The 23,433-nt window shown below is 39.3% G+C and overlaps 1 protein-coding gene and 1 non-coding gene across 2 annotated transcripts in view; both read left to right on the top strand.

The window, feature by feature from the left end:
• The first annotated feature begins 328 nt into the window (after window positions 1-328).
• Window positions 329-520, top strand: LOC126649647 (U2 spliceosomal RNA). Its single transcript, XR_007631111.1, has one exon. It is a non-coding gene; the product is annotated as a U2 spliceosomal RNA (small nuclear RNA).
• Window positions 521-12,706: 12,186 nt separating this feature from the next.
• Window positions 12,707-23,433, top strand: part of LOC126650898 (sodium channel protein type 10 subunit alpha-like) — a 34,740-nt gene continuing 24,013 nt past the window's right edge. The window contains 4 exon segments of the mRNA XM_050336277.1: window positions 12,707-12,976; window positions 16,595-16,668; window positions 20,516-20,660; window positions 21,974-22,159. Of these exon segments, the coding sequence (XP_050192234.1) occupies window positions 12,707-12,976; window positions 16,595-16,668; window positions 20,516-20,660; window positions 21,974-22,159 (675 nt within the window).

Here is a 23,433-nt window from a genome sequence, read left to right as displayed (position 1 = left end):
AGGGGAGAATGGTGGGGGCGTGGTCAGTGGGGGCGTGGCCAAAGAAGGGGCGTGGCCAGAGGTCCCGCCATGTTCCCTCAGAGCGGCCCCCTCAGTCCCTGAGGGGAGGTTGGGTCGTTCCTCTTTCCTTTGCTGTTCTCTTAATATCCCGCTCTGTGCTGCCGCAGTTGAAATCATAAACAGAATCGGTTTTATACGTGTTAATAGTAATCGGGTAATTTTTTAATCAGGAGTTTTGCGCATGCCGATAATGACCAGAGGGTTCCTGTGTGTGCACGGGATAATCTGGTTGCGTTGCCGAATAGCAGGTAGGGGTGCTGGTTAGAGCATCGCTTTGCGGCCTTTTGGCTGAGATCAAGCGCTCTTCTCAGTATTTGTTCCTATCAGTTTAATATCTGATGCGTCCTTGATGAGAGTACTTTATATTAAATGGGTTTTTGGGTGCAGAAGTTGGACCCAGAGGTTGTTCCCTCCGCTCAGCGCATCCTCCCAGTATTGCAGTGCCTCCAGGACACTTTTTTTTTAGGACAAGAAGTATTCCCATTCTTCTTCAGTGCTGGCTGCAACCCTAAGAAGAAGACATAATGATTACTTAATTACTTCTAATTTACTAATTTTTACTTTTGAACATGGTGGGGTCTAAAATGGTGTGTTGTATTACTTGAATGCCTTGCATATGCAGACATAGACTATGATATCCCAGGAAATGTTAGTCACACAAAAAGGTTAAATAGGATTTCAGATCACCAAGTTTCACATCCTATGAAGTACAGCCTAAATACAGTAATTTCAAGCAGTTACATCTGAGTCATGCCCATAAATTATATATAGGCTACAACACTTTTGATTTTCAGCCATGGAAAATCTACCATGTCCTTTGGGGATTTTTTCAGTGGTTAGCAGCTCTTAAAATGCATCTCTTCTTCATATCTTGAATTTATGTAGCTCTTATCCCAACTGCAGAACCCAAAAGAGCTTTTCCTGGAGGATTAGAGAGGCCTTTGTTTATGCAAAACATTTTCTACTTGTTGTATATAGTTGTAGTACTTGTAGACTAGTTGTATAATTACACTTTCTTAAAAGGGGGTTGGAAGTGATGTCCTAAAGCCAATTAGTTCCCATTTTAGCCCAAAACATCATCAACTCCACTGATGTAATTCCTGGAGATATCTGTTTAGTCTCTAGTTGCAACAGATGGTGAATCCAAAACGTTCATATGCAACATACTCTACTGCTTCATTATTCTCACTACCAAAAAAAGGTTTTTCTTGTGCTTCCTCTGAATTTTCTGGGCTGCAGTCTGAGTCTGTAACTTTGTGTTTCCCTCTTCACAGACAGGAAGATGAGTTTATTCCACATTTCTTCTTAACTATTTGAAAGCTATCATGTTTCCTTTCAACTTCTCTCCCGTAGACAAGATCCATTTGAACTTTACATCACAAATTCATACTTCTAAGGGCTCCAAATCACTCTTACAGTGTATTTCTAAAATCTTTCAACATTTTGTTTGAATACTGTGACTGTCAAGCCTCACAAGAGAGAATGCAGCAGCACACAGAAGAATCTGGGAAGTTCCAGAACATTCTTGAAGCTACTGTGGTTAAGGAAATCTAATCTTTATACTCTTCCTTATTACAATGATTATTCACTCAGTGCTTACATTCTGCACATTTTCATCCTTCCTTCTCTCCTTATCTCAACACCTGGGCTTCACTCCTGAGACCCGTTGGGTTCTCCACCACTTCCTTTTTGGCTCAACATCTGTTTGCTCACTGCAGTGTTCTCAGAAATTCACAGTTTAGCTAAAGAAGATCAGATTTTCATGGAAATTGAAAAATAATTCCTAGACCTATATATACACCATACTCCTTCTCTTCCCAAACCGAAAGCAAACAGCTAATGTTATAGCCTAGATCATCTTACCACTTTCCTACTAGGGAATAACACAAACATGATGAAAGACTGAAAGATTTACTGCATAAAAAAGAAAACCTTGCTTACCGTATTTTTTTCTGTAATATTGCACTTAGTTCAGGCTTTATAAACATACACACAGAAAACAGAAGATTACTGGTATTATGATACTCATATTTTTGGCAGCCCTCAGTATATATGATCTTTGTTGGACTAGGCAATCTCCAGAGATCTCTTCCAACCACAGTGTTTCTGTGATACAAAGGGATCACTGTACTTTTTTTCACCTTAAAGTAATGAATCGTTGATCTGACAGATTGAACAAACGCTGCATTATAGGCATCAGTAGCAGCAACAATCCACTAAAAGTTCTTTGATGCATAAAAAAAAGTGAACCCAAATTTTTAAATTGTATAAAAATGTAAAAAGCAAATGTTCTCTGTCTATAAACAAGTTAAATTTCAAATCAAATATACAATAGGTGATGACTGCCCTTGAAGACACAATATTATCCTTTTACTAAATGAATAATCCATTGATGATTATGGATAATGATGATTAGAGTTTATGAACTAAATCATTGCTTCATTTTACCAAAGAATAACACAAAACTGGCAGAATTTCAAGACCTTTAAAAGAAGAGAAGAAATTACTTTGAATAGGCGTGGAAGTGATTGTGTTATGAAGAAAAGTCATCAACCTCCTAATGGACTAATGCATACTGGAATGTAGTAAGGCACTTTGCTCAGTATTTACTTCCAGAGAAAACTTCACATTGCTTCATTCTTCCCCAGTCCAGAATCCAACAGAACTACAAACTTCATGCATGACAGCACTCTGAAGCACTTTGACAATTACCATTAGCCTGAAACAACGTGACTAAACTGAATAAAACAAGTCTTCATTTTACCTTTGAAAAAAAGGTTAGTAAACAATGAGCACATTTTACACTTGCCCTAGAAAGTAGCTTCAATCATGTGCTTCCCACTGCTGTAACAAAGTGTTTGCCACTGTAAGTAAGGATCAGGTTCGTGACACCTGAGAAACCTGAATGTACAGAAGTCTTTGGACCTGATGAGATGCATCCCAGAGTCCTGAGGGAACTGGCTGATGTGGTTGCCAGGCCCCTGTGCTTGATAGCTGAGAAGTCCTGGCAGTCAGGTGAAGTCCCAGGTGCCTGGCAAAAGGAAAATTGCATTAATCTTTAAAAAGGGTAGAAAGGAGGCCTCTGGGAACTACTGACCTGTCATCCTCACCTGTGAGCCTGGGAAGATCATGGAACAGATCCTCCTAGAAGCCCTGCTGAGGCACATGGAGAACAGAGAGGTGATTTGGGAAAGCCAGCACAGCGACACCAAAGGCAAATCTTGCCTGACCAACCCAGTGATTGGGTGAGCACATGAATGGACAAGGGAAGGGCTACAAACATTGTCTGTCTGGACTTCTGTACAGCTTTTGACATAGTTCCCCACAACATCCTTCTTTCTAAATTGGAGGGAGGTGGATTTGATGGATGGACTGTTAGATGGATAAGAAATTGCTTGGACAGTTGCATCCAGAAGGTAGTGGTACACGGCTCAGAGGCCCGATGGACATCAGTTATAGGTGTGGTCCCCCAGGGGTCCGTACCTGGGACCAGTGTTATTTAATATCTTCATTGATGACACAGTCAAAGGAATCAGGTTCACCTTCCATGGATTTGCAGATGACACCAAGCTGAGTGGTGCAGTTGACACTCCAAAAGGATGGAATGCCATCCAGAGGGACCTGGATAAGCTCTAGAAGTGGGCCTGTGTGAACCCCATGAGGTTTAACAAAGCCAAGTGCAAGGTGCTGCACCTGGGTCAGGGCAAGGCCAGGTATCAATCCAGGCTGGGGGATGAATGGATCGAGAGCAGCCCTCTGGAGAAGGACTTGAGGGTGCTGATGGGTGAGAGGCTGGACATGAGCCATCGATGTGCACTCACAGCAGAGACCTGATTGTGGCCTTCCAGTGCCTGAAGGGAGCGATAAGAAAGATGGAGAGGGACTAATTACAAGGCCAGGTAGTGACAGGATGAGTGATGACAAGGGGGAATGGTTTCAAATGACAGGTTTAGATTAGATATTAGGAAGAAATTCTTCCCTGTGAGGGTGGTGAGGCAGTGGCATGAGTTGCCCAAAGAAGCTGTGGATGCCCCATCCCCGGAAATATTCAAAGCCATGTTGGGTGGGGCTCCAAGCAACCTGGTGTAGTGGAAGGTGTCCCTGCCCATGGCAGGGGTCTGGTACCAGATAATCTTTAAAGTCCCTTATCACCCAAACAATTCTGTGAATCTATGGATTCTTTGTTGGTTTTTAATTTGAAAAGCTGTTTGATTTTACAGAATTTTTAAGAGTTTCATTCTTGACACATTGAAGCTACCTTGTGTACCAATGCATTTAATGTGTAATTAAAATAAAAGCTATTTCCTGTTGTTCTGTAAAGTCAATTATCTATTTACCAAATACCAAATTTCATGTCTGTGCTATTTCTTATTTCATTGTGCAACATGAAAAAAGGGAAATGTGAATCATAAAAATTAGTGTCTGGGCAAATATACCCTGTACTTTACACTCTTAGATTCTTTCCTAAGACAGTCTGGGGTGCACCTTTTATTTATCACACAGATATTTATTTACCAGAGCCCCTCATTTTTTCTGTACCAGCCTCATGCCTTCAGATATTTTACATGATATTAGTTTCTCTGTGTGTTCTTTCTGGTTTTATTGTATATGTAATGTTTAGTTATTCTGTGTCCCAAGTGTAACAAAGAAGATGGATTTCCCCACTCCTTTTCTTGTTTTTGTTTTGGGTTTTTTTGTTTGTTTGTTGGTTTGGTTTGGTTTTTGCTGGTGTCCCATATTACTCTTGTTCCAGGGTTATAATATTTTATAAGACATTCCCGGAATCTCATCTAGGTCTTGAAGTTAGTCAACCTTGAAATTAAGGGGAATCCTGAAGATTCTGGCCAGCAGTTGAATTAATTCAGCCCATGAAGGATGCATTTGAGGTTGTATTGGAATAAATGTGTGTGCATTACTTAAGAGATTGCTCTTAATGGGCTATGCCAGAGGTTATAGTGTTTCCCAGATTGTGGGCATGGCATTCCCTGTATGCCAGTTGAGGTTATGGACAGGAAGGAGAATTGCAAATTCTCTGAAGCTGCAGCTGCAGTAAACAGAAATCTCTGCAAATGATTTTCATTGCAAGTGTATCCAATGCAAATGCTTGAACTACCAAAGAGTATGACATTTTGCTGCTGAGCAGTGAAGTTCCTTCATGACAAATTTGTAAGAAATATAATTTATGAGCTGTAAACATCAGAGTTAACAACTGTTACCGTGCTCCAGATCTGTGATATAAAGAATTATTGCCCTATGCAAATCTGTGTACATGTGTCTACATGTTCTATATGTAGATAGAGCCAGGTGGGGATGCAAAAACAAAGGTCTAAAGTGATGAGATACTAATGGTTTTGAGTTTTTGAGAAGGCCACAAGTGTTCACAAGTTGTTTTGATACTTTGTCATCCTGTTAAATACTTATTCCATTCTTTTGGTCCACATTTGATAGGTTTTAACTTCAACATGAAAAGTATTAAAGCTCTCATTCATCTGTAAGTCTCTATGATTTCCTTTTGAGAAAATCTGTCTGTTATGCAGTCAGTTCTTCAGGTTTAGAACATTTAATCAGTTCCTCCTGATTAATGAAACGTTCTGATTTTTAGCTCTAAAGATACTTGGAAAGGTTTTTTCGTTGCATGTGGTGGGGAGGCAAAACTAAAAGCTGATTTCTGTTAATTGGTGTTTATTTTTATTATGCCCAAAAGAGACATCTCTGTTCCTGTAGGGTAAATATCTTAAGGAAACTAAAAGATCTACCAGACCTGTGCTCCCTCAGACAGGATTTCCACTCCCTGTTCTCCAGAGTTTGAGGTTTTGCTTTCAGGAGAATATTTTGATGTCTGTGTTCATACCTCTTTGTTATTATGTGCACAGCTGAGTTTTCTGTGTTTTGTGGGATTTTCTCTGTGAACAGTGATTTGAATATGGTGGTTCTAATGGAGGATCACTGGCATCACTGTGTTTGTCTCAGACTTACTTGTGGTCAGTGCTGGCTAATGGGCACTGAACCATAACCAGAAGGTGCAATAAACTCTGTAATTAATAGTTGTGATCTATCTCTGTGAGACTCGACCTAAATTAAAACACTCAAAAAGATATTTATATTAAATTCAATAGGGTTTTTCATCAGTGGATGACATGACCTAGTTGGAATAGTATAATTTTGTTTTGCAGTATCCGTTTCTTGAAAATATGAAATATTTTTCTCAGACTCGGGTAATTTTCCTTTCAACTGTTATGACTGAAGTTACTGGAAGTTTCTAGCCTGTAAGTAAAATGAGTTTTATTTTTCCATTGACCTTTTGATAAATGTGTGTGTTTTCTCTCTGTGAAACACTTTTTTACTCAAACTTCCTGTGCTTGAGTGAATAATAGGTGGATAGACTATTGAATAGGTCAGTATGCAAATTTCACGATTAGAGTTACAGATGATTCAGTTGATGCTACTGATATATTTGTGGGAAATTTATGTTCCATTCCCTCTTGTATCCACCTGGGATCTTGTGTCCAACATGTAATTTTAGCCCATTTCACACATAGCGTCTTAGTAATACAAATGTATCTTGAAGTGAGAAGGAGCTTTTCAATGATGTGAATTTCAGATGTCTCACTTGTATCAGGGGTTCCATGGTCAGTGAGCTATTGAGGGAAAGGGTCAATCAGATTGGAAAAGGAGGTAAATTGTGCTGGATTTATGAGGAACTGAAATAGCTGTCTCATTCCTATAAATGGGAAAAATGTAAACCCTTCTCCCTCTAAGAGAGAGGAACATGTGAAGTGTCTGTTTTCCCAGTGAACAGGAGACACAGATTCCCAGGATTATACCACAGAGCATTTCTCAGTAGGGGGAAGCTGACAGATGAGGCAGCTGGATAGAATTTGAGAATAAGAGGGTCATGCATTGGGCATGAACTGCCAAATGCCTTGATATCTTTAATGTCTGCATTTATCTGATCTGTAATTTAAAACATCAACTAATGTCTGGAGTTAGGGCACCGATACAAAATACATTTAAATATGCAAAAATCTGTGGTTTTTTCCACTCTTGACATCTGTATACTCTTAGCCATTAATCTAATGGTGGTGTGCTAATGTCTTGTGCTCCAGCATGAAGGAGGAAAAAGAAGAGGGTTCTACTTTGCAGTTAATGGAAGAGACAGATTCATGTCAAGAACATAGTGACTAAATTAAAGTAATTTCTAGTAAAAGTATTTTAGTAATTTCTATAATGAACATTTTTTGTTGGTCACCTTTTCTCCATCAATATTCTGAGGAATAACGAATGAAAGTGGGAAGAAAACAATGTTGTTATACTGAAGCCAGCTTTCTGCCTCCTCCCCCCTCTTTCAGAAACTGCCTTCCTAGTAGAAAGTAGAAGAAGAAAAGAAAGTAGCAGAAGAAAAGTTACTTGTCTAATTGTGTTGCTGTTAGCTGCAAATCCTAAAGTGCTGCAGATAAACATCTTGTTTTCTGTGCTCTGTCTTTTCAGATTATAGATATCAGAGTGTGTGTGCAAAGAGGGCTCTGTTGGAATCTGTCTTGAATCCCTTAGTCCCATTTTTCACAGGGACAGATGGATGGAGAAGATGCAGCAGAATAAATAAGTGCAGGAAGAGAGCTTTTTTGCATTTCATGGTATTAGGTGTTGCAGCATTATAAATGTGGGTGCTTCTGACCATGGCAGTTACAGTGCCATTATAGTGATGCTTCAGTGATCTTTAAAATTCTGCTCTCTTAATTGAACTGATCTCAAGAACATTCTCTTACTTACTGGAAAAATAACTTACACTGCAACTTAAAATGTTTTGTTCTTGCTTACCCCACAAAACACTTAGGGTTTTATTTCTTTGAAAGCCACTTTCAGTTGTTTCCTTCACTGATGGTACCTATTGAGCAAAGTGTTTGGTCACTGTTTGCCTGTTTGGCTGCATTAGGGTGGCCTGGCTTTTAAGGACAGCATAGTTCCTTCAGCAGAATTCTTCCAGCAAAACCCAGAGTAACTCCCTTATCATGAGGAAAGATTTATATCCTACTCAATAAAGAAGAAAAAAAATTTAGAGAGTAATGGATTCTGTTGATGTAAGTAACAGAAATAATTGTAATTAAGAGTAACTAAGAGAAATAACAATCAGTGTTTGCCATTAATGTGTGCTACTGTGCAACAGCTGCTGCCATAACATTTTATACATTTATTTAAATAGATACAAGCAATTTCAGATCTGAGGAGAAATGTTGTGGGTTTTATACTGTGCTACTGAATGTATTTTGGACTCTGATCTCGTATAGAAGAGACAGTATATTTGACTTTCAGATTTTGTTTCTAAAAGGTATAATAAACATATGGAGTGTGGAACCAAGTGGAGACTACATTGCCCTCTCCATTCTAATCCCAACAGAGGGGGAGAACATTGTGGTACTGAGACCATGCAGTGCCTGCCTGACAAGGGAGAATCAAGACGTTCTGCTGCTGAAGCCAACAGTGACATCGAACCCCCTCCTCAGATGCCAAGCCACAACCACCACCCCCTCCCATTACGTAGACCAATCAGAAATAAATGGTACCTATGACTGGAGCCACTCAAACTCCACCCAAACACAAACCAAGTAGTATAAAAGTAAGTTGGGGACAAGGGGAAAGTGGGAGAAGACCTCCACTGAAAGTGCTGGGACCAGTCGAGGGGTGGAGTCCATCTCCTCCCCCTGCAGAGGGACACCTTGGGTGAGAACTACACTCTACGTGCACTAAATGCTGCTTTTAGAACTAGGGCTTTTGTTTGTGCTTATCCCATAGCGTATTAGCAGATTGCTTCCTATCAGAGCTTGTACTTGCTTAATATCTGTATCAGTTGATTGCATTGTCATTGACAACCTTTGAACCTTATTAATCTGTCACCAATTGTATTAATGAGAAGTGTTATTCCATAAACTGGTAAAGTGAGTCCTTGCAGTTGCAGGGAGCAGAAAACACCTTGCCTGGACCTGCAGAGGGATCTTTGCTCTGTGGAGTCCCTCCTAACAGAGTGGTCGAGGTGCCCTCTGACCTTGTGCCTGTTGGTGAAGGGTCTCATTACGAGATGCTGATGGATTGTCAGACACCAGGGGCTCGACTTTCCTGGGGGCACTGAGAGGCAAAAATCTAAACTCCCACCTTTCCTTTTCCCAGAAATACTGGTGGGTGATTGGTGATTTTTTTCAGGATGATTAAGTAGTGTACAGTCCAGCCTGTTGCATACATTTCTGATTTTGGAAGTAAGGAGGGATTTTATTTTATATTATTATTTTGGTATTGTGAATAACTTTGTACATTACATTAGTTTAAAAACCAAACCAAAGCAAACCAAACAATACCCCAGAAATCTTCCCCACAACAACCCAGTGGTAGATATTTATCCAAACAATCCAAACCAAAAGGTTTTCTTTGGCTGGGGGGGACGAGTGGGAAGTGGAGAATGGGGGACAAAGTGTTAGGTGGAAGAAATGGCCATGAATTTTAGAAACAGCAATAGTCCTCTAAAATGTCCAAGTTTGATTTATAAAGGACTAAAATCTCTTAGATCTGCTGATAATTATTGAGACTGAAAGAAAGAAAATTGTGATCAGACAGCAGAAGTATTTACTCCTTATGAAAACTGAGTAGGTGACAGCAGCAGCTTCTGGGAAGGTATTGTACAGCACAGAAGAGAGAGAATTCCTGTCCTGTTTCCCAAGGTGTTGCTCTGAGCTGCTTTCTTGTTTTTTCTTATTCCAGATGAGGAGATGAACACATCTTTATTCCCATGTGGAAGAATGCATCCTAAAAGCATCCTAAAGCCAAACTAAGCAGTTACTTTGCTGTTTATTTTTTTCAGATCCAGGTGCTCACAGGAAATATTGGGTGGGTGGCTCTTGACAAGGGAATGGATAGAAATAGTTTGGGACTCAGAAGTGGTTATAATATGTGCTAAAACTAGATTGAAACACAAATAAGGACATTTTTGTGTTTATGTTCCTCCTAGGTTTCCTATCTTGAGAAACTCCTCAAAATGCCCCTTACAGACTTTGATTGTGTTTTCCTGTGCAGTTCTATGAGTTTAAGTTCCACTGTTATGGACCGTTGGAGATCTAGTGGTCAATAGTTTGATTGCTGTTACCTTGCCACACTTTAAAGGAACTCTACATGCTTTTAGGGAGCTGAAAGGAGTTCTGAAATTTGCATAAATGGCACCAGATCAAGGAGCTGAGTATAAGGCTTGAATCTGTATTTTGTTTTTCAATCAAAAAGTCTAAATCTATTAGTTATCATCTCTAGTGATAAGCCATTAGCCCAGGAAGCATCTTGTAAATTGTGTCTCTGAAACATTGTATTAATAGATACATTTTTTGGCATTACTTTGCTATTCTAGAAAACTGCCCCAAACCCCAGCTTTTATCTTAAGAAATTGTAATAGCAAATTGTACTTAAGTAGTGCCCAGTGTCTGCTTCATTTAATGACTTGTTGTTCACCCTCTCTGTAGTACCTGAAGTACCTCAGTGCATTTGTATCTGTTACTGATGGACCACTGTCTGCTATGGGACCAGAGATATCAAAAACCATTCCAGCATTTTCAATTCTTAATTGAATTTCAATGGGAATTTCTTTCCTGTCCTGTACTGGAAATAGCAGATCTGGGCTCTGGCATTGTGTCTGCCTCAGCAGCATCCTTAGGTAGTTTGTTGTTACATTTTCCTTGTGTGTAGTTACACACCCAAGTTTGTTCTCCCAGGTTCTAGAAGAAATTGTGTTCAGTTGTCCTTCAGCTGTTTCTGGGAATGCTGGTTCTGTGTCTTCCCTCCCAGAATCAGTAACTGGGAAGACTTTTCTGTCTAGTGCAAAGACTGAAATTCTTTCTAAGGGTAACACTTTACCTCAGTGTCTTGATCTAAAAATTCAGCTGGTTCAGCAGCCGATGACGAGGTGGCTGAGTTCAGCTGAGCTTCAGGAATTCTGAGGAGTCACTCTGTCTTTTTGAAATTATTTAATCATCTGTATCACAAGGATTTTTTTCAGTCATATATTCTTAGCTTCCTCTTTCCTAACCCAAGTCACAGCCTGTAAATACTTGGTAGTGGTTGAAAAGCCAAAAAGTCTGTTGTTCTCTATGAGCACCAGAATGTGGCTGGTACAGGTCTGTTGAAGAAATCCTCTCACATTATCCATGAATGCTTGTCCAGTTATGACTTCTGGTCACTGTTGCAGAAGGGAATGTGTAAGGTTTTTTCTTTTGATGACTGCTTTTGTCAGATTCAGTCATCACTTTTTTCAAAAATTCTGCTCCCTAAAATACTGTTTGTATTTGCTAAAACAGTTTTCCTTGCTTGATTTATTACAGTCCATGTAGTTCCCTAAAAGCTCAGTCTCTCTGTTATCCTTAAAATTTCTTTGAAGATCAATTTGATCTTCTTAGAATTATTAAAAGTAAAAAAAAAAAAAAAAAAGAAAGAAAGCATCTTGATTTTCACTTGAGCTTTTGAGCTTTTGATTGCAAAATGGGTCTGTGTGGTTTGGCAAAGTACCAGTTCTTTGGTTATATGCTTCCCTTTTGTTACCGTGGTAAATTCTCTTACTCTGAGTTGTGGTTGCTGATCAGATCTGAATTTGCTTGTTTAGTCCCAGAGGAGGAAAAGAAAAACCACCCAAGTCCCATAAACCCAAAAAAAGTCATTGCACAACCCTTATTGTTTGCGTATTAATTTAAAGAAATATTTTGGCATCCAAAGAAGAGAGCTGTAATTACAAGAGGATATTCTCTAATATGTATGGTCTGTAAGTGAGTTCACAAAACAGAAGCAGCACAGCTGGACCTGAGCAATCAAAAATGCAGAGTGTTTGAAAGAATCAGGTGTTGATCTTTGTTGGGTTGGTTTTACATTACTCTTTCTTTTAAATGAATGAGCTTCTAGCTGGTTTTGCCTTATATCCCGGGTGCATCAAACACAGCAAACACAGGGGTGGCCTCACATGGGTGCAGTTCTGGGCCCCAGGATTTAGGAAAGATGTGAAGGTCCTTGAATGCACCCATAGGAGGGCAAAAAATCTGGTGGAAGGGCTGGAAGGAATGTCCTGTGTGGAGGGGCTGAGGGCTTTGAGCTTGTCTGGTTTGGAGAAGAGGAGGCCAAGGGGTGACCTCAACACTCTACAGCTTCCTGAGGAGGGGACGTGGAGAGGGAGGTGCTGAGCTTCTCTCCCTGCTCTCCAGTGACAGCACGTGTGGGAATGGTTCAAAGCTGCACTGGGGGTGGGTGTAGGTGAGACATCAGGAAGCATTTCTTTACCAAGAGGATGGTTGAACACTGGAACAGGCTTCCAAGAGGGGTGGTCCTTGCCCAAGCCTGTCAGTGCTCAAGAGACACTTGGACAGTGCCCTTAGGAACAGCTTTAACTTGGTCAGCCCTGAATTGCTCAGGCAGTTGCACTGGAGGGTTGTTGTGGGTCCCTTCCAGCTGAAATGGGCTATTCCTGTTCTACTCTATTCTATTCTCTTTTGATGTGGGGTTTCACAGAAGTCAGAAATCGTTTATCTAATAGATAGTAGTTTAAAGGTGTGTATTTTTTCTGTTATTTTCTAATTGTTAACATCTTTTTACTTAAATTGCCTCTAGCACTGGAAACAAACATTCAGAAGGAAAAATGGATCCCTGGTCTTGGTCAGAAACTAATGGCTTTCGACTTTTCACCCCTGAGTCCTTGGCAGCAATTGAGCAAAGAATTGCTGAGAAAAAAAAGCAGCCAAACAAAGAAAAAGAGAAGAATAAGCACCAAGGAGTTAAAGAAGAGCAACTTACTCCCCAGCCTCATCTGAAAATCTGCAAAACACTGCCATCTCTTTATGGGGACATTCCAGCAGAGCTCATTGGGGAACCCCTGGAGGATTTGGATCCATACTACAGTGATCACAAGGTTAAAACTTCCCAAAGCATTTCTTTGATTTAACTTTGTCTGCTGGACAAGGTAGTAAAAGCTCTAGTTGGGAGATGCTGGGTTTTGATGGTTCTCTAGACAGGGCTTTCAGTGTTACTGACATCTTTTAGGGCAGGATTGCTAAGGTGTGCTCTGCTTTATGCCATGAAGATGCATCTTCAGTTCCAGTCAGCAGTCAGATTTAATTATGAGAACATACTACACATGATTGATACATTTCTACAGGAAATATATTCTAGGATGAGGGATGTTTTGTTTTCCAGAGCAATCCCTGTGATGCCTGTGAGGCTGAACTGCCTGTGCTGTAAACAGTGCCTGTCCCAGAGTAGATCATGCTGGAATTGCAGATGCTTTCTCTGAATTCCAAAGATTATACCAATTAGGGGAGGCATTTGGAGATATTTCCTGCACTCTGTATCGCAAACCCATGTATTTGCATTGTTGTAAATTAATTTTCTGTTAGATTATGTCTGGCTGTCTTTGTCTATTGTACCATATTTATATTGCATATCCCCCATGTGGGTGCAAAGGATTGGTGTTGTTGCCTCCAGGAGTGTCTACAGTGGATGCTCTAGGAATCTCTCTTCAATTAAATGTCTGCTGTATAATTGTTTACTGTTGAGGGAGACTTGACCTGAAGAGCAGGAGGTTCCGTGCAGTGCTGTGCTCTTCTCTTTATGATGTGCCCAGCAAGGCATTGCAATATAATAATTGAATCAGAGAACATGCAGAAGACTTTGTTCTTCCAGAGATTTGTTTTCTCCAAGTAATCAAAGTAATATTGTTGATGAAGAGAATGAGACTCTAAGGCTGATTCAGTTGAAGAAATTTTTATTAGGAAACTGGTTTTCATTCAAGATATTTTTACATGTAGCAAAAGTAGGGAGCTGGGTGGAACTTGAGGTAGCTTAGAAGTTTGCTTGTTAATTTAGGGCTACTTCAAAGTTTTAATTTTTCCTTTGCATGTCTGGGATTCTGGCATTCCTACCCAGTGTGTATTTTGCAAATAAGCTTTTGTAGCCTGTAAAACTATCCAAGAGTAAGGTACTTCTGAGTATGACTGTGACCATTGTTGCATTGTGACACTGAAGTCCTAGAATAGTAAGTACTATTTAATTGCTTTAAGTAGTTTAATTACTTTGACCAAGTGAATATGATCACTTGCTCTTCACATTCATTCTCATTACTGCTTCTTCCTCTCAGGCAATACTGCACTTTCCTAGAGCTGCTGTCTTTCCTTCAAAATGTGTATGGCCAGGTCACAGCTCCAAGTAAGAAAACAGGAAAGCTTTACTCGTGATTGCAGTTGGATACAGTTCTAGATGCAGACTTGAAAACCTGAATATTTTCTATTTTGGTGAAAATTTTAATTCATTTAAATATTTCATATCCTGTCCTATGAATCTGTTCTTTATAGACTTTTATGGTGCTAAATCAAAAGCAGGACTATTTTCCGGTTTACTGCCACACCTACCTTGTGGATATTTGGTCCTTTTAATCCAGTCAGAAAAGCAGCTATTAAAATTCTGACCAATTCATATCCTTTCATTGGTTTCCCTTATCTGCATTTTAAAATATTATGTACCATTTTCTGTCATTCTCTTCCTCTGTTTATATTAATATGAATGTATGCTTATACGTCTGTGATAGGTAGTTTTTTAAAAGTTATCTTGAATCTTATAACAGCTGAGATATTTCCATGATGTTGGTACAAGCTGATATTTAAAATCAATTTTGCAGATATTGGTATGAAACAACCTTTAGAGGCTATTGTATGATATTGTAGCCCTTTTCCAGAACTTGTTCTAAATCTCTGCTGTGGTCACAAGGTTAAATTAAAAACATACAAACAAACAAACAAAGCAAACCAGGGACTCCCTAGTTATTAAAATATGAAAGATGGGATTTATGCTGAAGCTCTGCTCATGTTATCCTAAGTAATGTGTTCCACACTCAAATTTAGAATGTTCTGAAGAGTGCCCGTCTTTCATATATTTGAAACAATATAACTGTAGTTCGAGGAATGTCAGAATGTGAAGGATTTGCAGGTGCCAAAACCGTCAACTGAGTAGTTTCTGCTTTTTCTGCTAAATATCTGTATTCATTTGGAATTATTAATTTGTGAAAATAGGTCCTTTTAGTGGAAATGACTTTGAATGTGTATTTCTGCTGTTAGAAATTTACTATATTTACTATTCACTTTCAAATAAACCCTACATTTAAGAACAGTGTTTGTTTAAAAAGAAAACCCAAAAGTTTTATAAGATGACAGGTGAATGTTTATGAAAGAAATGTTTTTTTTTATGCATGTTTTCATTCCCTACCACGTAAAGTGAGAAAGCTTTCTGAACTCCTGCAGAGCAGAGGGGTGTTTTGCTAACATGGATATGGAATCCCAGTTTCAAAGAACACTGGTTGTCAGTAATGAAGCTTTCTCAACTGGGTTTCATTATTTCATGTTTCTCCTCTCTTCTGTTAAACATGTTATGTCCCACTAAAGTTCTAACTTAGTTTCTTTGGAAAACACATGAAAAGTCCTGAACTTATTCAAAACCAAAGTCATTATTTGAAGATCTGTATGCCTTTTGTGTGGAAATCAGGACCTTCTATGAACTTCATTGTTTTATAATGTAGCATTTTTTCCTTAACTTACTATTCACATATTTTACTTGGCTTTATTGTATGTACTGTGTTACTCAATTGTATTCTACTGACTGTACCTGAGCTTACCAGCAGGACTCAACTGGACTGAGTAAGTATCTCAGTGGCTCTGTGTTCCCTCTTTTTCCATGGGTACTTACATGCAGGAGTGAAAAATTTAAATAATGTGGTGCTCTAATTCAAGGCCTTGAAAATTCTCAGACAGACTCTGAGGAAGACTGAGGATTGTTATTCTGTCTCGCAGTCTTTGGTGGAGCTTCAGTGCCTTTTCATAGAGGCTCACACCACATGCCCTTCCCTCTGTGTTGGCTAATTTTGCCATCTGGTGTGACATAGAAGGTTGCTCCATTTTTCATTTTAAGGACTGAGCCTTTTAGAGGACTGTGGGGAAGGATTCTGACTTAATATCTCTCCTTCTACAGCAATAACCTGAATGTCTGTTCTGGTTGGCTCATGCAAAAACTGGAAAGGGACAAATGTCCATTCTGTTCTTTCTTCCTGTTTCCTGGTGACACTCCTGGGTCAGTTGTTCCCATTAGAAAGGCATCTCTTTGTAATGTCTTGCTACCTCTTGTACCTGTGCGCTGTATCCAGTGCAACTTGACTTGTTCTAGAATTAAATCTTGAAAATGTCTCCAGATCCCCTTTTATCTTGGGTTAAGCATGGTGATAACAACAGCTTTATTTTCTGTAGGTTTGCTTTCAATTATAGAGTATTTCTCAGAATAAATGTATAAAATGTGCAAGCTTTACAGGCTGAAATAAGTCTTTGTTCAATTGCTCTTGTTCTATTGTTCTGCAAGAATGTTGAGGCTTTGTGATTTTCCAGCCTGCTTTAGAATATAAACACCATCTTAAAAATGTTTCCTAAGGAAGTGTGAACTGTCCTTCACTCAGAAATATGTGATATCCTTATGTGAACTTCTGTGGTTACAGATTTACTACCTGGAAGTCTTACTAGAATTCAGGAACACACCTTCTTATACCGATGATGCTTCTGAAAGTAATCTGTAATCTGTTCTATCATAGAAAATGCCTGCATGTGCCTGAATGTGACTCAATCTCATTAATACTTTTATTTCTATAAACTTTAATATATTCTTTCCTCCTCAGAATTGCTTTTACTGCCATATATACTACTGAAATATTGATAAAAATAGTAGCAAGAGGATTTGTTTGGAATGAATTTACCTTTCTTCGAGATCTGTGGAACTGCTTGGATCTTTCTGTTATTATCGTAATGTAAGTACAACTCAGTTTTGTTTTACACTCAAGACAAAAACCCAGATAAAATACCATTTGCTGAAATTCCTTAGAGTGTTTGGCATCCTACCTGCTAAAGAGTTACTGTGCTTCAACCACCGTTTGCATATCTGCAAAGAGAAAAATAGTCATAGGCTGGCTCAACATGCTCATGGTTTGAAAAGCTCCATCCTTGCCATTCAGTCATAGGTGCTTTCATTTTACAGGTATGTTACTATGTCTGAAACTATAGGCACTGTTTCAGCTCTTCGAACTTTCAGAGTACTGAGGACTTTGAAAGCCATTTCAGTTATACCAGGTAAGGAAGAATCTTACTGATATCCTCTCCATTTCACCAGTACACCAATTCTCATTCCTCTCCTGTTCTTGTCCTCAGTTTTCTGGTCATATTTTGTGACTGCTTATGGGATCCCAAGGTGTGACTGTTTTACAGTCTGTACTAACTCTCAGCAGCATCCTAACAGAATTTGTTTAATCATCTTCCTCCAAATGGTTTTGACAAAGGCAAATTTATTTTCTGCATTTTTTGTTCCATTACTAATGTTCCATTTTAATTATCCCGGTGCCTTTGACTTTTTACCTTTGTGTTCCTGGAGCAGCCTCCTCTATTTGATGTGTTCTCTTAATATAATATGGTTATACACCCATATTTCTGTTTCATTAGCTTCATTAGCTTGCTAAGATTCATTGGCTTAATCTCCTCTGGTTTCTTTCTGAGAATGCTGACTTCACAATATTTGAGACTTTCATCTGTTTCCTTACTGACCACAGCCACTCTCTGGATTCAGTGTAATACTTTCAGCAGGATGTTGCATATACCATCCAGATACTCAATATGTTTGCAAATTATGCCCCTAACTAGAATACCAAAGGATGATTTCAGAGTCTACCTGCAAAAATTCATTTGAAAATCTATCAATGACTACATATATTGTCATAATATATATTAACTTTACCTATTCTACGTAATTGTCAATATATTTTTGATTTTGCTCTGGGATTATAACAGGAATGAAACATAGAAAGTGTTTGATTTCAGTGTCAAAACCACACAAAACATTTTCCTTTCATATCCAGTGTGGAGAACAGAGATCAAATACAATGTGCCTTTTTTTTTCTTGTAAAAAATCCTGGATAACACTGTCTGCTTATATCATATTTCAGATTCAATTTTTCTGCCTCAGTATTAGTCTTTAGTTTACATAAAAGGCATTTTCTCAGAATCCCAGAATGCTTGAGTTTGAAAGGGACATCTGGAGGTCATCTGGTCCAGCCTCACTGCTCCAGCAGGGTCACTGAGAGCTGGTTGCCCAGGGCCAAGTCCAGACAACTTTTGTGTATCTCCAAGGACTGAGACTCCACAACCTCCCTGGGTAACCCGTGCCAGTGCTCAGTCACCCTCTCAGTACAAAAGTGTTTCCTGATGTTCAGATGGAACATCCCATGTCTCAGTTTGGACCCATGGCCTCTGGTCCCAGCACTGGGCACCACTGAAAAGCCCCTGGATCCATCCTCTGTGCACTCTCCCTTCAGAAATGTGCATCCATGGAGCAGATGCCCCCTGAGCCCTCTCTTCTCCAGGCTGACCAGGCCCAGCTCAGCCTTTCCTCCTGGGAGAGCTGCTCCAGTCCCTTCACCCTGTCTGTGGCCATTTGCTGGACTCTCCAGTATGTCCATGGGCCAGAACTGGAGCCAATACTCCAGCTGTGGCCTTGGCAGTGCTGGGTGGAGAGGAACCATCACCTCCCTTGACCTGCTGGCTGTGCTTTGCCTGAAGCAGCCCAGGATAACAGTCACCCTCTTTGTCATTGTAATGTGTATTTGGCACAGGGTGAAGTACTTGTTTAGTGTTAATCAAGCATAGAAACCTGACCCTATTCATTAAAGTTTGTAAGACTTAGTTCTAAGATACCATCTTAATTTAGAATTCTGCACAGATAGCAAAATTAGTGTTAGTACTAAACAGAAGCCAAAGAAGTTATGGTTAGGAAACTTGGGGAAAAAAAGATTTACTCACCCTTGTGCTTTCTTTTGCCTCATTTGATACTAGGAAGTTACAAACCCATTGACTCTGATTGCTTTTAACCTACTTGCAACTGCTGTGTCTTGTCATATGGGAATGTCACTGCATTCCTCTTCTGATTTTGCATTTTATTGGATCTTCTTTTTCTAGGTCTGAAAATCATCGTAAATTCACTTGTTGAATCTGTTAAGAAACTTGCTGATGTGTTGATCTTTACTGTATTTTGCTTGAGTATATTTGCTCTGATAGGCCTTCAGCTTTTTATGGGCAATTTAACATCCAAATGTGTCCTCAATAATATTTTGTACAATGACTCCTTATGTAAGGATCCCAAGATCTATGTACCAAGTGATGAAGGTAAATGTTGCTCTTTTCTCCCTTTACATAACCTGTGTATATTCCTATGAATGTCTTGGATTTCAGAGGAATGTTAAACTACATTTCCATGTATTTCTCCCAACGGAATGTGAAATTAGTGAATCTCAGATTTGGAGAAAGATCAGCAGTCTGTGGGATAGATGGGGCTGAGTTTACTATAAGCATTTGCCTTTTTACCTGTTCATTGCACGGAGATCCTAATTTTAGGGGTACTGCACAGGGAATGGTTATTTTTGCATCACTTCTTCTATATTTCAGGGATTTTGCCTACTTCTCACTGAGATTCTTATTTTTACCAGAGACCAAATGAAATCTTATCACTGTGAGTTGTACAGTAAATAGTTGTTATTTTTTTAAATCTGTCATAGAGACAGATTTGATGAGAATCAGCCCTATATGCTGTGAAAGGATCCTTCCCAGAGCTTTGATCCATCAGGGTTTTTATAAAGTGCAATAAATGTGTGGTTTCCTGTCAGAAGGCTGTGGAAACTGACAACTTCTGATTTTATGATTCCTTGATTTATTTTTTTATTAGATATCTGCCACAGAATGACATGGCTCTCCTGACATATTGCTCTGTGGGTTCAGTTCAAATCCTGAGTAAGTGAACAAAGTAGTTTTTGTAGTTTCTTAATTTGTTCCTCCAGATGTACTGTGGTTTTATTTATGGTCTAAAGCAATAGTGATGATTTTTCAGGAGGGTAGGGTGTGTGTGTGTGTGTGTGTGATTAAATTAAAAGTCAGATATTTCACATCAGGAAAAAAATGAAGTACAAACATGAAAACCAGTTACATATGTACATTTTTGCTAACCACTGGGAATGTAATGGTAAGGTAGAGTTATATAAATGAGGAGAGGAAGAGATCAGTAAAGACTGTTAGATATTAATAAACTCTCCTCTCTTCATTTTGGTGAATTATTTAAAAGTAAAGATAATTCCATTTTTCCCCTCTCTGTGTATTTGTTTGCACATATCCTACATCAGGGGACACTTTTTGTCTGGTTTTCTCTGATTAGACAAAAGGCTTTCTAGGATGGTCTGATATAAATCAGCCCCTCTGGCAGAATTAAATTGGAGAATAATGAAATGGACTTTCAGATAAACTGAACAAATTTGGTGTTCTCTATTGGGTGCTTTCAGGTGCCATTAAATCTCCAAGTAATTGTTGTTTAATATTTGTTTTGTGGTTAGGAAAGAGTGCCCAGAAAACTATACCTGTCAGAAGATTGGGCAGAATCCTGACTTTGGTTATACAAGTTTTGATCATTTTGGCTGGGCCTTCCTCTCTGTATTCCGTCTGATGACACAGGATTCCTGGGAGCGTCTCTACAGACAAGTGGGTACTTTTATTACCTGCTGGAATGACTTGACACATGCAATTCAGAGCTTTATGTCCACTAGAAAAATCTGTACTGGTTTCAACATTACTGACACCACATTTCCTTCAAAATCCATGTAAAATATTAAGGAAGTAGGTTCAAGTGACTAAGTTGTAACACCTTCTGCAAGGGACATTGAATGGGAACAATCCTGCTGTGAATGCCCAGAGTTCTGTAGGAGAACACACTGGGGTGAGTGGTTAAGAGTGAAATATCAGCATGGAACCTCCAAAGGATTGGGATATACAGCAGATCCAGGCAGTGAGCTCACTGCTGCTGCAGGGAGTGGGAGGACTTGTTGCCTTCTCCGTTCCTCTTCCTTTTAAGTCCTGGCTCCTCAGCAAACCTTTTGGCTCAACACTTTTGTTTCAGTTCACTTTTGACAACTGGTACTAAAATTTGGAGGCTTGATGTTTTGATTCCAAGAGTTGAATGTAACTTTTCAATTCTGGTTGAGTTTTTTTGCAGAAATGATACAAAAATGCATGTAGACAACTCTCCAGATCCCTTATGTCTATGCAGTGCCTTTGCTAGACAAAAATTATCCTCGGCCATTTTCTGTAACTTTCATATTGTCCATTTTAACTTTTTGTTCCATCAACCTTTATTAACTTAAGACTTCTTTTCTAAAATAGATCTAACTTCTTTTTGCCATTTGAATGTCTCAGATCTTAATTTTCACCCATCTCCTCTGCTGCTATTTAAACAAATGTAAGAGTAAGGTAATCAGTCTCAATATTGACTCTGATTCTGTAATTTTAACATCTTTCATGGTTGTTTAGGTAATGCTAGCTTCCATTGTTATTTCTGAGTTTTATTAGTTTCTTCTGTAGTCACCTGGGCAGCTCTTTACAGCTGAAGTTTTCTTCTCATAAGTTAACCTCTGATGTTCATTTACCTGATTTGCTGGGAGACATTTACTTTAATTTTAAGAGTGGGTCTTATTAATTCCTTTGTGCAGTTTATGGTATTGTTATGAATGTCTGAGATGATCTGTTACATAAAAAGAAAACATGATGTGAACATAGAGAGGATTTAAAGAGCTCAAATGTATTTACTTCAAGGCCAAGGGAACTCTTGACTTGGTGTATTTCTAGACCTACTGTATAACTTAGACCAGAGGCAGGTGCTACTGTTGTTTAATGAAAATAGTGCAGTATGTTAACCCTCTGTATTGAATAGGAAAAGAAATCTTTAGAATTAGTGTGAAATTGTATTGTAAATATTACTTTGTTAAGAATATATCACAACATTTACCTTTTCCTCACAGACTATCCGTACATCTGGAGTGTCCAGCTTTTTTTTTTTTATGGGAGTCATCTTTTTCTGCTCATTTTATCTCTTCAATCTGATCTTGGCTGTGGTAACAATGGCGTATGAAGAGCAAAACGCAGCTGCAAGAGAGGCCAAGAGAAAACTACTTCAGGATGCTCAACAAATTATAGAGAAAGAACAGGTTTGTAAATTATTACACATCACATGTGGTTCCCTTTGTTTTCCTCTGTATGTATTAGGGAAATGATGTTTTGAATTAAACATGTGCTTCTTACAATACTTTCTCACACCTTCTCTTTGTGTCTGTATAAATGCATGAGTGTATGTATATATGTATTGCAATATATAAACATCTCTGTGATAAAAAAACCCGTAATTAAATTTGAGGATTTGCAGATCTGACATTGTATAGGAATGGCTTGCTGGCAAGTTTGTAGCTTTTATGGTATTGCACAGGTGCTGCACTCCATGGTTTTCCCCGTTCTTGTACACTACCATTATTGCTGTGGACAGAAAGTCCTTTCTCTGGGTATTCCTTCTTGCTATCACTGTGTAGTCTCATGAAGGAAATATGAGCGGATACATTTACATCCAGGAGAAAAAATGTCATTTCTGCAGTTCCCAGAATTTGGAAGTTGCAGTGCTGATAGATTTCAGGCCTGGTTAAAATACCTTCCAAGAGCCACTGTGCTCAACATTTTAAAGGTTGTCAGGCCTCTTTTTGAGTGACTGCATGCAGGAGGTCTATCAGTTGACAAGAGCAGGAATAGCTTTAGCCAGGATGATGCTGTTGGTTTGATATAAAGTTCCACACTGACATCCAGAGACTGCATTGGTTTCTTTGCTGTTGATTTGCAGAGTTAATAGACACACATCAGATTTCCACAGTGTTTCCTCTTGACATAGTATTGTTCCAGTCATTCATGCCTTGGTCTGTAAGGGACCAGGGATCACCTGTTGTTATTTCTGATAATCATTGAGTCATGAAATCAGAGATGGGTTTGGATTGCAAGGGACCTTAAAGATCCTCCACCCAGGATGGGCTGGAACACCTTTCACTAGACCAGATTGCTCCAAACCACATCCAGCCTGGCCTTGAACACTTCCAGGGATGGGGCATCCTGAGCTTTTCAGGGCAACCTGTGCCACTGCCTCACCAACCTCCCAGCAAAGAATTTATTCATAACATCTAAATCTCTTCCCTTTAAAACCATTTGTCCTTGTCAGGTCACTACCTGCCCTTGTAAAAAGTCCCTCTCCAGCTCTCTTGGAGCCCCTTTGGGTACTGGAAGGGGCTCTAAGGTCTCCCTGGAACCTTCTCTTCTCCAGGCTGAACGACCCCAACTCTCTCAGCCTGTCTCCAGAGCAGAGGTGCTCCAGCCCTCAGAGCACCTTCGTGCCCTTGGGCAGGTCCATATCCTGCTGATGTTGGGGGGGCCCAGAGCTGGACACAGC

The sequence above is a fragment of the Myiozetetes cayanensis genome, unplaced genomic scaffold (genome assembly GCF_022539395.1).
Source record: "Myiozetetes cayanensis isolate MyiCay16 unplaced genomic scaffold, myiCay2020 scf1, whole genome shotgun sequence".
Lineage (NCBI taxonomy): Eukaryota > Metazoa > Chordata > Aves > Passeriformes > Tyrannidae > Myiozetetes > Myiozetetes cayanensis.
Note: the sequence above shows the minus strand (reverse complement) of the source record. Positions and strands in the feature narration are given on the sequence as shown.